General features: G+C 36.6%; 2 protein-coding genes across 2 annotated transcripts in view; one reads left to right on the forward strand and one right to left on the reverse strand.

The window, feature by feature from the left end:
- The window catches only part of LOC135211509 (cingulin-like), a 359,586-nt gene that overhangs the window by 17,207 nt on the left and 323,367 nt on the right, over positions 1–19,012 (reverse strand). The window lies entirely within an intron of this gene.
- LOC135210656 (uncharacterized) lies at positions 13,380–19,006 on the forward strand. The gene is made up of 4 exons (XM_064243440.1): positions 13,380–13,429; positions 13,582–13,707; positions 14,446–14,599; positions 18,320–19,006. Exons 1-4 carry the CDS (start codon positions 13,380–13,382, stop codon positions 18,503–18,505), a joined length of 516 nt encoding a protein of 171 aa, XP_064099510.1. The 3' UTR covers positions 18,506–19,006.

A 19,012-nucleotide genomic window follows, 5' to 3' on the forward strand; every position in this document is an offset into this window, starting at 1 on the left:
TTTATTTAGTGTGTGAAAATTTCGATTTTACGAAAGGAATTGATCGTTTAAGTTACCTACCATACCTTTAATCTTTTCTCAAATGGATATTTTTGGTGTCGATGACATGTTATTTTAAGCTAGTTTTATGCAGTTCAGTCAGTCAGTTCAGTCGATGAAGTCCGGTAACGAGAACCGAACAAATTGTAAGATCTCCAAAGACCCAAGAACGCTTCTGAATTGGGAGTTGGTCCTTCTCAAACAAACTCTTGCATTGTTTTATCCTTGGGGATTATTACACTTCCCATTGCAAAGCTACATCACGTTAACGTGAGTTAGAAACTTTGAAACCAAAAATCATTGTAGCACAGGACTTGGAAAGAGTCGAACTGATTCTCCGAAGTTCCCAGCTGTGCTAATAGCGTTCGGCATTTGATTTGTGGCCCTCGTTTAAAATGCCTATTTCATATTCTACAATTAGGGTTTTCATATCTGAAAGAAAACAGATGACAGTTGCATTGTTCCTTTTTTGGCGGGGTGTTCTTGTATACAAGCAGCTGACTCCGTGAAATAAGTCGAAATTTTGATAGCATATATAGATTTAGAAAAGAAATCCGCAGCTCTAAAGGTTATTGAAAGATAATGGGAAGTGTCCTGAAGGAGAGGTAATCATGGAAAACGACAGGATGATATTTTATCTTCTATTGATGTATACACGCGGTTGGCAAAAAAAAAAAAAAAAAAAAAAACTGTAGCCTTGGTCCTTCAGAAAGAAATGAAACTTCATTCCTGGATTCATCATCATGACTAAGGTAAGGTTATTGTTGACTGAATTCAACGGAACGAGAGGGAGATCATTAGATTTATGACCAAAATGATTAGCTTTCACTCATGTTTCAACGACGTTTTTGATCACATTCCATTTAACGCAATGGCTGGTGGTTGACACGGAAAAAATTGCAGACAGACAGGCATCCCCTTGACTATGGAGGTCGAAAGGCAATAGACCGGAGGGGCTGAGATTATTGGCAGAAAACAGTATCACAAAGGCGTGTTTATTCTGAAGTGTGTTCAGCAGTTGGCTGGGAAAACATCGCATAAGTACCCGGTGTTAATGGCAATATTAAAGTCACATATATTGCTTTCGTTATAGTTAGCCTGCGGGAGATAAGTCTGACCACAAATGCTTCCTATTCTCTGCACAGTTTGTTTGGTCAAAGCTAAAATACATTCGCAAAGCTTGCTCGGCTTTTGTGACGTCATCGTCTACGAAAAGAGAAAGGTCATTGGTAATATTTATTTATTTATTTATTTATTTATTTTACAAGTAAAGGAGAGAATTCTCGGTACCTAATTTCAAGCCTAAATACTGACTGAAAATGATTGGTAATCACGATAGTGACTTTGATCATAATGAACCAAAAGATTGTAGTGCGTTCCGTTAGACTCCTAAAGGCATCACGCAACGAACATGCTGGAAGCGAACGTGGAGATAGATAACCCTTTCTAGACAGAAGACAGATGAAAGTTTGCATATGTAAAAGGTTAAAAGAAATGATGTCAAACACGCAAGCCATTCAACTTGGATATAGACTCCGGAGGGAAAGTGTTCCTCTACCTAACCCTTCTTAATTTTTCGCTCTCTTTTAAATGTGAAATTTGACTTGTGTTTTACCGCATGTCACCCTACCTAACGGCAGCACGCAAATAGAGGCCGACGCCCACTTTCCCATTCCGAAAGTATTATTATGATCATTATTATTATTTAAAATTATACTCATAGTATCATGCGATTGAAAAGGGGATTCGAGCAGATTCCCGAAGGCTCCCTCGATAGGTTTATTTTTAACATATATTTGTCATCCTACATAACTGCGGATTTGTTTCTCAATTATTATTATTATTATCATTTTTATTTGGTATCCTAGCTTTCTCGTGATCTTTCAGTGGAAAAGTACAGTCCACAGTAGTATATACATGTGTCGTATATTACTAAATACGGAGAGCTTTCGCCATCTTGATCATTTCGCCTCTCAGTAAAAGCTCCCCGTATGTAGCAATATGCTACATATGTATATACTACTGTGGATTTTATTTTTTCATTATTATTATTAATTATTATTACAAAAAATATGCGTATATTGATATGGGAGAAATAAAAAACTTCTGATAAATAAGTAAAGAGAGAATAGCAATGCCTTTGTAAAACGCGGAAAAAGAAATGAAAGATAAGGATGAATATGCTCATCAGTAGATGTCGAATCAGAGCTTCATAAACAACCATAGGAATATGATTTTTATCTGGCAACGTGACATCTAGAATCTAGACACTTCTACAAGTGACGAAACCGAATGCGCTGTTTAACTGAACTGCATTCACTACCCTTAAGGCCTCTCCACCACACTAGCGGCCATGCACGTCGGGCACTTCCAGTTGTTTAGATTTTCTCTCGCTTCTGAAAAAAAAAAAAAAAAAAAAAAAAAAGAAAAAAAAAAAAAAAAAAAAAAAAAAAAGGGAGGCGCCTCAAGTGGCGTGGTTGGTATGGTGTTGGCGTGCCACCTCGTTGGCCGCGAGTTCGATCCTCGGGCATTCCACTGAGGGGTGAGAGATGTGTATTTCTGGTGATGGAAGTTCACTCTGGACGTGGTTCGGAAGTCACGTAAAGCCGTTGGTCCCGCTGTTGAATAACCACTGGTTCCATGCAACGTAAAAACACCATACAAACAAAGACAGGGCCTTAGAGGCACTGGCACTTAGAGAAACTATTAAAGAAAGTTCTCGTCTGGAATAAAGGTTAGGGAAGATTGGGAAGAGAACCCAGAAAAAGAATAATTCCTTTATGAATCCATCACGTACTCACTCACCAGAATGAAAGGTACGTGAACGTACGGCTCCAAACAAAACAAGTACGAATCCAAACAAAACAAATCTTTGTTTGCCAAACGGAGACCGCTAATGAGGCAATTTTACGATTGTTTATGCTCGTAGCTTGAAAGCAAAGCTTTGGTTTTGATGAGACATTCTTTTTTCAGGTTTAGATATTAACTTTTCTTTTTCTGGAAGCATCTAGTAAGGATGGATTTTGTTATATTGCATTTTGTATGCATCATTTACTGAATTCACTTTTAACCCGGGTTTTTTTTTCTCTAAGCCCAATTGTCAGCATTTATTCATACGATTATCATGAACTACCCTTTACTTCTACATGAGGTATAACATGCTGCCGAATATAGATTTCATTTCTTTAGAAATTAAATCTAGAAGTAAAGAATGAGGAAAGGATGGAAGGGCTTGAATGTATGTATTCAGACAAACTGGTAGAAGAGCTGATGATGAATTTGAAATAACCTAGATGGAGTATGTTTATCTAAAGTGATCAACGTAAACGAAAGAAAAAATCAAAGAATGCGATAAGAAGATGATTTTCATCATAATGGTGGTTTAGTCAAAGGAAAAAGGAAGAAATGTGAGTGCATGTTGTGGAGAGAATTAGAGAGAGAAAGAAAGTGAGAGAGAGAGTTAGCAGTAGGGAAAGTTAAATCAGCCGAGGCTGCAATCCAAAAGCAAATCAGGATTAGTAATGGCGAATGAAAATCAAAGGATGAGGAAAAGCCTATGGAGAATATTTCTGCTAAAAAAAAAAATGAAATTTTTCGATAAAATATTTCATATAGAATGTTGCGTTTTTCAACGTAGACCACGGATATGGTTGTTAAAATCATGCCTGAATGAAATTTGGGAATGGCTTGCATATCAAGTAGGGATATGTCTTTAGAGTTTTAGACAAAGGAATAGAGAGAATAGATGGAAACAAACCGAAGACAGGAAAACATGTTTGGCCATAAAGATACGAAGGAATTCAATGTAGAAGTATAACTAAGGACCAAGGGGAAAGAGTGGACTGAATTGCTTGCTGAAAAGTAGAACCATTTGTTGCTTGAGATACGAACAGTGCGTTAAAGGTCGGAGAGAATAGAAGAGTCACAGCCTGTGCCAAGTATACCCTCCTGAGGGCATCACTCTTCTCGAGTCGAAGCGAGGCCACCGAGATTGAGAGGAATGCCCCGTTAGAGGGCGTCAGATTCTGCTCATCTCTGGAAGCTGAACCGCTGAGTTTGCTGAGTGAATTTTCACGGGCATGAGAACAATAGGTTAGCGGTAGCTGATGAGTGGAAAAATGTTTAAAGTTCGTATAATGAGCAAGAACAAGTTGAACGTTTTTAACTTTGTTTTGAGGTGCATTCTTATTCTTCAAAGAGATAACACCTACTTTAAAGCGAACTTTAGTGTACGATATAATCTTTCTGTTCCCAGAATGAAAATCATAAGGCGAAGTCTCCTGTTTCTCATGATTTGCATTCTAGCTTCTGCTCTGTACAATGAAACGTTTGTGGAAGTGTTTTCAGTACTTGATATTGAATGAGTAGCGCACGAGAGAGCTACGTCACGACAAGGATTTGGAGTCACAAGTAAATGAGGGAGTCTGGGTGCGAGAAGAAGGTCCCCTTTTAGTGAGAGATGTGTGTGCGTATGTATGTGTGTGTGTATTTGTTTAGGGGGTGGGGGGTGGTGGGGGCACGGTGATATTATACTTTCTCCCCTGTTGGCCACAGATGCTGCAACTTTCTCACGCATTAATTTCACTCATCAAACATTCAGTTGTCTATGGCAATTCTCTCTCTCTCTCTCTCTCTCTCTCTCTCTCTTTGACACGCACGCACACTTATCACGCAGTCGCCTACGTTTTGCAATTAGATATGTATGTATGTATATGTATATATATATATATATATATATATATATATATATATATATATATATATATATAATGCATTTGTTTGGGTATATTTGATATATCTAGAATTTTTCTGTAGATAAATACCCGCAGTATTATAAGAAAATTATTGATCAACATAAACCGAATACTTGAAGGGAAGACAAAATGGTTGATTTTATTGTCTCCTTGCGTGTGACCTCTCGTTTTTCCCCTTGGAAACAGTGACTAAAGGAAATTTACCTCAATATTTCACCAACGTAGTACGTATGTAAATCAATGAATTTATCTCAAAGCAGGATTTGATCTACGTCACTATGTCAGAAGGGAATGAACAGAATTCTCGTGGTGAGTGAACGAAGGGCCGCGTGGCCCGTTTCCCTTCTCCAAGGGGCGACATCGGACGTCACCTTAAAAGATTCATTTTGTTCCCCGCGGATCGCTCACGTGTCGAGGGGGTCGATTCCTAAAGTCGGTTCGGGGAATAAAAACTCCTCTCATGGGGACACTAAGGTTAGAACGAATGATGTGCTGGAACAGGCACTGAGTATACTGAATAGACATGAATAATGTCAAATGTACTGAGTGTACATAAATGATATGGTAAGTGTTAAAAAGATCCACAATTATATGTTAAGATATATTTCTATGTAAAATACATAATTGTGGATATTTTAAAATTTGTTCTTCACGAGACTGTGAATTTCTTAACGATATGGAAAGTGTTAGGAGCAAACTAACTTTGTAACCAATAGCAAAAAACCTAAATGTTATCTAAGGTCAAACAAAAATTTGAAACTCAGATTTCTTTCATTTTTTTACACCGTTTTTTCGTTTGATGATGATATTCTTTTCCTGGACTCTCTCATGCCCCATGGCTCGTCGTTTCTTCCTTTCACCTCACCTTTCTACCCTTATTTTCGTTTATTCAGTACTTTCTAAACATGTTTTAGTTTATATTCTGCTTTAGTCTAACTCCTGGTATGAGGAGTCTTGTATTTCCACTGTCTTAGCCTCGACATTGCGAACTGAATACCTGAAACGTAGGTTAACCAACTCAATTTGTGACCTCGTATGCTCAGTTTCAAACTATATATCTTATTCTTTATATGTTTATATATATATATATATATATATATATATATATATATATATATATATATATATATATATATATATATATATATGTGTGTGTGTGTGTGTGTGTGTGTGTGTGTGTGTGTGTGTGTGTGTGAGTATATAATTCTGTATATTTACTTATATCCAAGGGTACAGAGAGAGACACGCCCCAATGAATAGTGGAGTCTAGTACGTCCACAACCAGTGATAAATAAGATGAACTGTTCTGTACCAGCCACCTTTACAGAGATGAAGGGAATTGTGTATGGGATGCATAAGAGCGTGATGGAGGCTTCGGTCTTGAAAATCCCTGTTTTAACGAAGTGGTTCACCTTCAAGACAAGAAAGGGCTCCCCCATATCCTCGAACGACCTGTCGCATCTATAGTAGTGGCTAGAGTCGAATCTTATAACCCTTTCGAGCCCATCTCCTAGTTTTCTTCTTCTTCTTCTTCTTCTTCTTCTTCTTTTCTGTTCCCGTTACGTTCTGGACTTTTTATCCTCTCCAGTCTCTGTTCAGATAAAGATAAGGATCTGTGGATCTACGTGTCACAAGGCATGATGCTTCATGGTCAACATTTAATAAGTTTTATAGATTGCGATGCTTTCTTCGTCGTTTTTATGTATAGTTATCGTCCGTAGAAATAACTGGTTTGTGTTTGTCTGTCGGGATGATTTGCGTAATCTTCCTTGGTTTTCTGGCTGCTGTCACCTTTTTGTTACCTTTTAACCTTGGAGGCTGGCGTATCATCCCTTGTGTGGCTAACAGCATTAGATTATTTCTTCTCTACTGCTATTCTTGCGTCTTGTGACGTGTTCCCTGCCATGGTCACCTCAGCACGAATGTAAATAAACACACACATTATATATATATATATGTGTATATATATATATATATATATATATATATATATATATATATATATATATATATATGATATGAGAGAGAGAGAGAGAGAGAGAGAGAGAGAGAGAGAGAGAGAGAGAAGAAGAATGGGTTGGTAGCAATCAACGTCTTTATTAGTGTCAAATACCTTGTCTGTGTTTAATTCACTGTGGTTTTAATGTCACTTGATTATGCTTACGTTATAATGAAGGTTGCCGATGTATAAACTTCACCAGTTGCCATAAATGTGGAAAGTAATTATTCATTTTATACCGGACATATATTCAGTTTTAAGTAGATTTCCATGTAAATTCAATATTACAAATCATAATTCATCTTAAATGTTCCTTTTTTATCATTGTTTTTTTTATTTGAACTAAATTCTGGTCCAGTTGATTCATGAGGTTCGTTATCTTGCACTGCTTAAATGAAGAAGAAAAAAATAAAGTGACAAATGCCACTTTTGACGACCTCAATTAGGGTCCTTGGGCCTTGGTACGGACAGGGAGGCTTCTACCATACAAAAGGTTCCCAGGGTTGGCTTTGGATCCTTTCAAGGATATCGTCAAATGAGCCGTCAGGGGGATATGTAGTCAGTCACAGGTCTCATTATGACCAATTGCCCTACGACAAACCACCGTGGCTCGTTGCAGGTTTTAGCGGCAGTTTTTTTCGCGGTACTACTGGCCGGAACCCAGCACTTTAAACCTTCTTCTTCTTTCATCCAGCCTTGGGCAGGCATGATTACAGCATTATCTGTAATGGGACGATTAGACCGCCATGATCTTCACTCTCTTCCTTTTTCCGTGTTTTCTCCAGCCCTTGGTTAGGAGAAGTCATAAATCGCTGCCAACCCATTGGTCACTGCTTTTGGAAAACTCATGGGACTGTTTTTCATAATTACGGAAAGAAATGGACACCGCTCGTTGTCTAGTGTAGCTCTGGAGCCGTTGCAAAGGGAATAACCAAGCCATGGAGAAAAGTTCTTTACTTCCTCATACCCCATAGTTTTATGTGGCTGAAAAATCGTAAGTAATGATGTCTGCAAACTTCCATGTGGTTTTGCGCTCAGTAACCCTCCTTCTAGAGATGGGCCACCTCCTTTTTTGAAGGGGTACTATTGTGATGTCATTATTTCAGTAAGTGCTAATGATGCTTTTCTCCTTACATTAATGTGTGGCGTGATAGGAAATGTATGGCATTTGCGCTTTTTAAATATGTCGCTTTGTAAGTAGTACCTTTAGGGCCGTCTACTTTTACTTCCCGTCGTTAAGGAATTCACTGGTCGTCAGTTCGCGTCTCTTATCTGTCTAAACGAGCAAGAAATGCAGAAGGGAGGACCCGATTGCGTTGTTGTCATTGATGAGGACAGTAAAACACATTTCACGGTGAACTAGAGAAACAAAATTAGTGCAGAAAAAAATGGCTGGGGAATTCTTTGAAAATGTCTCTTAGAGAGAGACCTCCCACACACACACACACACACACACACACACACACACACACACACACACACACACACACAAAGCAAGTTTTCTATGAAATATCCAGCAAGTAACTAGCAGGTATAGTTTATATCTGCATTATTAAGCATTCATTTTTGCTTACTTATCTTTATTTTGGCATTAGCCTTTTGTATCACACAAGATATTATGTGTTTATGTAACTTTCCTGTTCTCGAGCCCTCGTGGCTTTATGGATATTATTACGTAGTAACTTTTTTTATTGATCCTTTTGAGGAAACGTAAGAGAACCAGTCTCTCTGTCACAAGAAATAGGTTACGTATCTTAGCTAGTTATTCATGTGCTTTAACAGTCTGATTTTTCCGTGTTATTACTAGTACGTGAAAATTAAGATGTCAAAGTTTTGAAGTACTATATCTCATTAGTTATTAATTGACATTTGAAACTTTCATTTTCTCGTTCTATTTGTTAACTACTAATACATATGTGTGTATATAGAATGTGGGCCGTCAAGAATCTTTACCTACTAGTAACGTAACATAAATATTTTATAGAGAGGTTGGCCAATTTACATAGAACGAGTTTCTTTTCTTCGTTTGTGTGCGTGTGTGGTTTGAAACTCCACGTCGGGGTATTTTACCATCTGGCTTTGTCTTGGCATGACGATGCTGCTTTTGCCCAGAGTCTTGCCTCTATACGACATTTTTATCACCATTTCTGCTTGCCTGATTCTTCCCCTGCTTACACGCTCCGTTGATCATGATGGTTGCAACGCTAGCATTTGTTGTCAACACAGCCAGTCAGTTCCATATTTTAGTTCTTGTTTTTCACCTCATTATTCTTTGTTGAACTTGCATTCAAGGTTTCAAGGGGGAACACGACACTCTCTCTCTCTCTCTCTCTCTCTCTCTCTCTCTCTCTCTCTCTCTCTCTAAACGGGAGCAGACACACACGCAAACAGATATGTACGAATATATATATATATATATATATATATATATATATTATATATATATATGTAAACAAGATATGTATGTCTGTATATATATATATATATATATATATATATATATATATATATATATATATATATATATATTAATAAAAGGAGCCCATAAAAACACCAAAATATAGAGAGAAAAATACTATATTTCAGAGACTGCTGTCTCCCTCTTCAGGTATATGAATGAGAAAAGTTTACAGAAAAGGTGGTGTTTATACCAAGAGATCCATCCACAGGTAAGACAATTTAGGTCACCCCCGCTGATAATCCTCCTTTAATCTTATTAAGCGTTGGTTGAATGAAAATCTTGTCGATCACATCTGAATCCCATGCTTCTTTGAGATGTTCATTACCTGCTTCTCTTATTAAGGCCCTATTCCATCATTTGACTCTTGTACCGGCAGTTGCTGCTATAAATTATACGATACAAATTCCAGTTTATTCTATGGTTATGTTCATTTATATGGTTGAAAATAGCTGAGTTCTGTTGTCCATACCTAACTGACCGTTTGTGTTGTATTAATCACTGGGGAAGTGATTTTCCTGTAAATCCGATGTAAGGTTGGTCACAGTCCTTGCATGGGATTTCGTAAACCCTTATGTCCTCAGGGGATGTCTTTTGTTGGACGTTAATAAGGGATTTGGCTAAGGTGTTTGGGTAAGTAAATGCAAAAGGGTTAGATTTTCCGAGGGTCTGAGTCACCGTCTTAATCCTGTCCAGGTGAGGAATTTTTATTTTATTGTTGGGTGTATCTCTGGTCTTGTCTTTAGGTGGTCGGAATTTGAACTAATGGTGGTCAGGTAAAGCGCTGTCACTGTGGCCGCTGCCCACCGACACCACTGCATCTGTTTTCATGTGGATAGACACCACTTGACAAGTCATTATCATTATTATTATACAGGATGTCCATAAAGCCCTGGTACCATTCTAAGCAATAAATACTTGTAATGGTACTTGGTGCCGAGTCGATAATGTCACTTCAGTCCTGATTTCTTGTCTGGCTGTCCGCTGGTTCGAATCCACAGAAGGATGAAATTATTATCAACTCAAAAATTCCCCTCCGGTTTACATATAAGAAAATATATTAATTCCGAGGTAGAGCGAATTTGACATTAAAGAACATTTGTAGCGTAATGCATGTATATGAATCACGGTGATATGATAAGAATTCATAATATGGCTACGTGCGGGAAACGCTTGACTTGGATATCAATTCTAAATACAGATACCTGAGTTCGACAGAGATTTGTAAGCTCGGAATCGTTATCAACTTATACCTCACTTGTTGGCCGAGTCGATAATGTCACTGCAGTCCTGATTTCTCCTCTGGCTGTCCGCTGATTCGAATCCACGGGAGAACGCAATAATTATCAACTAAAAAATTTTCCCCTTCGGTTAACATATATGAAAATATATTGATTCCGCGGTAGAGCAAATTGGATATTAAAGGACATTTGTAGCTTAATGCATATATATATATTATATATATATATATATATCTATATATATATATTATTTGGAAAGGTTACACTTTCTCCAGGTGTGCCGGATTCTAGGTACTAATCTCTTTATAATCCCTATCTGTCAGTTATACGAGCTTTCCTGTACTGTCAATTCCTCATGTAAGTCAGTTTATCTGTTGAGTAAAGGACGTTGAACGTAGAAAGATCTTGCAGAAACTCCGTTGCTTATTTTTCCTTCGTGGCTTATACCTTTATTTATGGATTTATTGCGTTCCAAACTTTCGTAACATAATGAGGGCCACGTTTACCTTTGCTGTTATGTTTCCTCTTTTGAGATGTGTCATCACTACCTTCTCCAAGTCTATTGTGGCTGCACATTCGACCAGAATTTGACTAAAGTTCCTGAAAAAGTGCCTTTCTGAACAAGTGCTCCCTAAATCCTTGCTGCCACGCCGTCTAAGAAGGTATGTGTACCCATGTTTATGCTTGTTTGGAAAGGTTACTCTTTCTCCAGGTATGCTGAATTCTAGGTACTAATCTCTTTATAATCTCTATCTGTCAGTTATACGAGCTTTCCTGTACTGTCAGTTCCTCATGTAAGTCAGTTTATCTGCTAAGTAAAGGACGTTGAACGTCGAAAGATCTTGCAGAACTCTGTTGTTTATTTTTCCTTCGTGGCTTATACCTTTATTTATGGATTTATCACGTTCCAAACTTTCGTGATTCAGTTATACACATATATATATATATATTATATATATATATATATATATATATATATATATATATATTTAATTTCTTTATTCACTAAAGAAATGAAGGCGCTGATACTGTTTTTGGAATGAGCCTGCTAGTTCAAAGGGTCAAAAGTGTTTGTTTGCTTGATACCGGAAACTATCCATGTATGTTTGAAGATTTGACCCCCCTTGGAAAATATGCTGCGGGCGCCCTTACTCCTCTACAGATGACACTCTACGCCAGTGCCCTGAGAGACTGAACAAGAGATGTTCGACGCGACAAATTTATTTATGAATTTGAAAGCAGGCCGGCATTATATAATGTCAAAATGAAAGATTATAGCTGTAATAAAGGATATAATTGGTCTTTGTAGTCTCGTGAAGTGGTTAGGATGCTCGCCTTCCAGCGAGAAGGACATGGTTTGGTCCATGAGCGAGCCGAACTGGACCGTTGAATTTCGTTGTGCCTCTCTTGAACTAAAGATTGAATGAAATAGCTAATATTAACAGAATGAATAACAATCAGGTTCTTTAGGCCAGGAGTACATGAGCCACTCTATGGCGCCACAGAGTGGCGTCGGTGTGTGTTGGTGATGTGGCTTCCCATAGGCTAAAAATCTTTGAGCTTTGTGAGGACTACTGACCTCCTCGTATATTTCCCCGACGATGAGGGCAGTGGCCCTCATCAAGCATAAGATTTTAAGTGGATATCAACAATACACCAAGATCTGCAATCAAGAAAATTGTCAAATTTTATCCTAAGATAAATATAGCAAGTCACAACCTGGGTGTAGCAGACAGGTGGCTAGCAACTTCATCCCATAGTATAGTTGGTCTTGCTGGGAAGTGCAGGGCCAACGCTTACTTTGTATATATATATATATATATATATATATATATTATATTATATATATATATATATATATATATATATAATCACATTAGATGCACGTGGCTTCATGATATAAGTGAATACCACAAGAAAAAATAATAGGCAGAAATTCGTAACCGAGCGCTTTTGTTCTTTAATAAGACAATGTCGAGGCACAAATGACAGTTGAAAAGAAGGTTACAAGGCAAGCAAAAAGATCAAGAATACCAGATGGTTAATTGTCAAAAAGGCAAAAATCAAAGAGATAATCCATTATAATCGGAGATCACGCGGTCACAAACTAAAACAAACCTAATCATAAGAGAAACGGAAGCTTAAACATACAAAGCCCAAAAACATTTATGCGACTGTATATTAATTTTGTTGCTTATATTTTTCTACAATTTTTTTATAGTGAAGGCATCGAGTTTAAACAAACCAAGACTTAAATTTAGAACACTTCCATTATTTGATTTGACGAAACAAGATTCAATGATATTCCTTTTAACTGTGTCGCTATACGGCATTAAGGATATTGCCTAACTCCAGTTGATAGGATGATCTAAATCTTTCATATGTATGAGCATTCGATATATGACCAATTCTCACTGAGTATTGGTGCTGTTTGATTCGTTGTGAAAGTGATTTTCCAGTTTGTACGTAATATATTTTATAACACTTTTTACAAGGAGTTTCATAAATGCAGCCAGAAATATCTCTAGAAGAATTTTATTATTACTAAATTCTAAACATTAATATTACTGAAAACAACATTTTTGTTGGAAAGCTTTAAAATTCTAGTTATTTCTAAAAACCTATCATCATACGGTAATTTGAGAAGACATTGTAGAGTAGGCATTCGCAATGTTCAGGCTGTCCGTACAAAAATTTCCATTCATACTCTCAGTTTCAGGGGTCGAGTGTTTTAGCTAAAAGTTTCAGCATTGTAAGTCTGTTTTTTTTTTCAATTGCGAAAGTGCTCATTTGCGTTTTCTAGAAATTATGGAGTGATTACCATCGGCGTTTTCTAGAAATTATGGAGTGACTACCATCGGCATGGATCATTTGAGCAAGTTATTTCGATGAAACCTAAGGACGCCGAGAACCCAGATTGGAACCAAGATGCTGCTACGTTTGTTACCAAAAATGTATTCCCTATAATACAGTGAAGACTTGTATTATTATTTTTATTATTATGTTGTTGTTGTTATTGTTGTTTTTATTTTTTAAATGTGATTTTATTACAGTTTTAAAATGGTAAGACCTGTCCTTCCTTTATTTCAGTGCCGCTTTGTCAACCATATCAGCAGAGGAGCGGAGGTACCAGGGCGAAGAACGTCGCTCCCAAAGGCTGGAGCAAGACCTGGCAGCAATCACTATCGTCAGGGACAACGCCAACAGGGAGATTCTGTGAGTTGGAGAATGTCTCTGATTGCTTCATCATAAGTGGTCCTTAGGGAAATAGTAGTTCATCTTTCTGAGGTGAATATTTGTGAGTAACGTATGTGCTGAAATAGTAGATTGCGTTTTTTTCTGAAAAAAGTTCATGAAGATTTCGGCATGTGTTTACCGAATTATGCTCCTTTCATTAAATTAGGTAAAATGTAGATTTGGGGCAGATTTTATTTTATTATTTTTTCAAAGAAAATGGATAGCTCTTCTTAGAAGTGGTGACTATGCTAGTAGAAAAATTCACTCATTTCTTTCACTCTTTCTGCAAGGATTATTTGCTCTTTTAGATCGAAGCCATTTTTCGTTGTGGTCATTTTGTAGATTGAAGTTGTTCAGTAATTGGTCTTTCGAGAATGACGACCTTAAATTTGTAGATAAGCACTGATCATCTGATCTGAATACTTGCACTGACGCCGATGTTCTGAAAGCGTCAAATGTAGAAAAAGAAAGCTTTAAGCTAGTAAGTTCGTAGGCCTTCTTATCCTGATGAAGGACTCAGAACATCACATCAATGTGAGTATGATGTCCCACCACCGTGTGCACCTACTACATATTATATTATATATATATATTATATTAATTATATAAACAATACTTCCTTTCTGTGCCTTCTTCTTCACCCCTCAAAATATGCGGGGCAGTTTTTATGCAAAGCTCAGCAATCCTCTAACCGTAGTACCTACCTACCCCTCTCAGACGTCTTCAGAAAGAAGTAGCCGGACTGATGGAGAACTACAAAAACCTTCGGGAGGAGCTGGAAAAGTGCCAAACGTCCAAGGACAACTTCAAGAGGAAAGCCCAGGAGTATTGTCGAACGCTGGAAGAGATGACTCACTTAATGGCTTCCAAGGTTGTTCGGAGGGTTTGTGTAAATTTTCTAAAAGAAAAAAATCAAAATGCCTTCCCATTTTTTATATATATTTTTTAGAGCTTTAGTCTTGGTAGTGTATCTCTTATTTATGTTGGACTATATTTTGCTAATTTGTTATCATAATGTTCTTTGAAAAATGTTTTAAGTTTTCCTAACATTTCGCACGATGCATTTCTTTTCTTGAGTCTGTTCTGCATTATTTACTTAATGTTGCACAAGCATGCATGACTATGTTTAAACAAAAGGAAAAAAGCAAAATCGGGGATGTTCTTGAGGAGGTTCCTATATCTTCAAGAAATACAGTATCTGTATGCATTCATAAATAGGTCCACAAACTTTATGCTCTGGACTTGGAAATCGAAAAAGGGCCGGAAATCATGAGTGTTTAAGAGCAACATGACGGGGTTCGACAACTATCTTTATCAATAAAGTATAAAACAGTAAAAGCAATAGAGTAAAGAAAAACTATCGGAAAAATGAAATAATAGAAATATGCACTCGTCTTAATAATCGGCTTAATACGCCTTAGATTACCTGTTCATACGCGGAGCAAAATTTATTTTTCCTATTTAGCACCAGTAATGGAAGTTTGTAAAGACAGAGTTAGAAATATAGAAAACGATGAAGTGATCTACAGGATAAAGAGACACCGAGAGAGATGTAAAGTAGTCAGGAATAGGAAAACAAAGAAAGAGAAATTTGGTTTTGAAGTAAAAGAGCAAAATGATGGAAGGGGGGAAAGCACAACAACTGGATAATTTGACATTGTCATTGATAGCGATAAACTATCATAAAATACCACTGCTCTTGTATGGGATATTAGTGATAGAATAAAATATTGTTAAGAAAAATATGGAGTGGGTAGAAAAATTCTAAAGGTTTCAGAGCAGGCAGCAGTTACCAAAGGGTTAAAGGAATGTTATAGAGGACAACGGCTATAGTACGTCAGACACTCATGACCCCTGGGTTGTGGCCAGGGAAATACAGCAGTGCAGCCAGATCTACTTAGCCATTTCAATCTTTCCCTTAACAGTAATCCATAGTTTATGGCTTTTCCTGAGACCTGTCATTTACTGTATTGTTGGTTAAGTAACCAGTGACGTTATGCCAACCACATGTCACGGAAACTCGAGATTTTGCAGCCCAGGTGAAAAATCATTTCTCATCTCTTTGTTTATAATGAAAACAGGTTTCTAAAGACCATATCCCAAGTCAAATGTGTTTTTCTTGTCAGTTTTAAACTCGTGGCTATATTTCGTGTTTGTTAACACAGGAATTACTTATTTGCCCCATTGATTAAAACCTTAATTGTCCCTGGAGACCATTATAAAGTCCTTGTTGCTTGTATGAAACGGTATCACATCTTCAATGAAATGGTCATTAGTTATGTAGGCTACATTAGCCTAAAAAGCATATAATATGAGGTTGAAAATCACAAGTAGAAAGACAAATTTAGAATGCATCATTTGTATATTTTCTAATAGCTATATTGGCATATATATATACCTGATATATATATATATATATATATATATATATATATATATATATATATATATATATATTATACATATATATATTTACGTATGAGCCGGCCTCATAGTGACCCAAATACGTAAAGGGAAATATTTTAGGGAAAAATGCAGAATTACTCTATAATAAGGTCGCCATTGAAAACCAGCTGATTAATCTACATTACATTTATTTACACGACAGTTGAAAGGCAAAGCAACTGGGCCGCACGGGCCCCTCTTTTATCTCTCACAAGGGGAGAGCTGGCAAAAATCAGATTATAACACCAAATGTGGGTTTTCAAAATTACTCAATGTTATCTTGCGGTAATGCAGCACTTGCGGGCGCGGAGACTTGGACACGTGACTCAGCAAATCTGGAAAAATTCCCAGATTAGACATAAAATGAAAGGAAGTCTTCTTGCACAAGCTACAGTCACTCAGTTTTATCTAACACACTGGGGGAAAAGAACTCTAGTGTTTAACTAAGGTATGCAATGAAGACTTAATCTTTAACAAGTCACAAGGGGAAGCACATGGCCCGATGAAGGACAAAGGGATTTGGCTGTAAAAGTGATACAAGGGAAATTTGAAAATGAAATTAGGAAGAGTCGTCTTGGAGAAAAAGAGCTGGTTTGGAGTTTTGCACTTTCTAGACGTACCTTAAAGCCTTGAGGCTTGAACATGTGTCGTGCTATGAAGATGGTCCCACCAGCGTGTTTGGACAAAGGGCTGACTTCCTGTCAGAGGAGGAGAAGGCACGTCTGGCTTCGACTGAGAAGGAAGCTGCTTGTCTTGGAAACGTGTGGATTTCACACAGAGCCTCCAGCATTGTCTGAAAAGTGCGAAAACACAGCCAGCAAATTTGGAATTTGGAAGGGAAAGAAGTCTTATGGTAGGAATCCCTAAAGCCCATATCGAGGCCTAGCTAATCCCAAGATCTGTCTTACCCTAAGATTCAGCCTAACCGGAAATTCCTTTTCCCCAGTCCTACCTCCTGTTTCTCTCCCAAAATCAGCTGATTTAGGAGAAAACATGGCTGCTCTTTTAGACTAACTAAAATTAATAAATTCTGGGTAGACAAGAGGGGCAATAAACATAATAATATAATATATATATTATATATATATACTATATAATATATATAATATATAATATATAACTGTTATATATATATATTTAATTATATAATATATTATATTATATATTATATAATATATATATTATATCTATATATATATACTGTTAATATATATATATATATATATATATATATAATATATATCTGATATATATATATATATATATATAATAATAATTATTATATTATTGAATGTTATAATTGGCATGTATCAGACGCTGCCTCATTTAGCCCTTTTGAGGTTTCGTTACCCAAGGTAAAGTAGACAAAATATAATTGCCATCACCTGATAAAAGCAGTTTTTATGGTGATGCTCTACAGTAAAGTCCAGCTCCAACTTTCTTCTTTCCTCTTATAAAATGATTGTTAGGAGAACACTAATCATTATCAACAAGATATTTTCAGATGCTATTTTTGTTTTCTTTATTTTTTATTTTTTATTTGGTATCTTGCTACGTATTCTACTCCTTTTCCTAGTATGGTACTACCGTGCATGCGAAAGTAATAACTTTGAACCATTTTTGAGATAATGTAATTTACTGAAACAGGACCTGAATGTAAAAGTTAGGAGCTTATGAGGGAAGCATCATGTATTAGCTGCTCTAAATCTAGAACGATTTGTCATAGACATATTTGCACATGTAAGAGTGCATCTTGTTTTGTTATTTATGGTAAAATACAGCTCAATCATTTTCTTTGAATATGGCTCATATTCTATATTAAGTAAAGAAAGGTAAATTAATCAAAAGAAAGGAATGGTACTTAACTTTTTCACTTAATATTTTGCATGCTTGACTCGACAGTTATGTTCAAGGTTTCTAGTTTATCTCATTGCAATGCAGTAATTTACTGTGCTTCATATGCTTTTTTTTTTTTGTATTTGTCTTTCTTCATTAGCTGGCTTTCACTAATGATAAAATATCATCATCTTTTTGAAATTATGATTAAAATGTAAGTGTGCTTTGTAGTATTAGTTTTTGCTAAATACATTACATCCTGCTTTCAGATGTAATTCTTGTGTAATGTTTTAATTTTTCCCAACTTCAGGACACTGAACAGTCATCCCTCAAGAAGCAGTACCTTAACTTAAATGAAGCTGTGTCATCTCTGAAGTCTTTAAATGCAAGCTTAGAGGAGAGCATAACAGCAAGAGAGCAAGAGTTGACAAAAATGGAGGAAATGGTGGCTAAATTCAAAGAAGACCGGGAACAGATTATTGGTCAGGTACTTTAACTATTGGAAATAAACAGTAATGAAACTTGGAGTCCAAATATATTGTTTGATTTTTTTCAGGGAAGAGGGGCCCACATGACATAAGCTGTCACTGGGTGATAGCTTCCGGGGTTAAGATCATGCCTACTTCTGCACCAATTCCATGTGCTCTTCCAGAATACACATTACCCCTTCAAATCTCTTCTCCAGTGCCTATGTTGTTTTACAATCAGCTAATATGGCCTGTTCATATCTCTTTAATTTTTTATCAGTTTATCCATAGAAAGTATGTAGAAATGTTTTCATCAAAACTGTAATTTCAAGTTATTAATATTGAATAAGAAATGGTAAAATGGAGACCCCTAAGGAGGGAAAAGCTCATTAAAAGACCTGTAAATTAGTTTGGTTCAGAACAAAATTTACTAGTTAACGTTCTGAAAATTTTAGTGTCACATAAAACTAAAACCATCTTACCAGAGTAGACACCAAGGTTCGTAGTATGAAGTGGACCCCTTCAAAGAGTTGAGG

Source organism: Macrobrachium nipponense, chromosome 4, assembly GCF_015104395.2.
Source record: "Macrobrachium nipponense isolate FS-2020 chromosome 4, ASM1510439v2, whole genome shotgun sequence".
NCBI classification, from domain to species: domain Eukaryota; kingdom Metazoa; phylum Arthropoda; class Malacostraca; order Decapoda; family Palaemonidae; genus Macrobrachium; species Macrobrachium nipponense.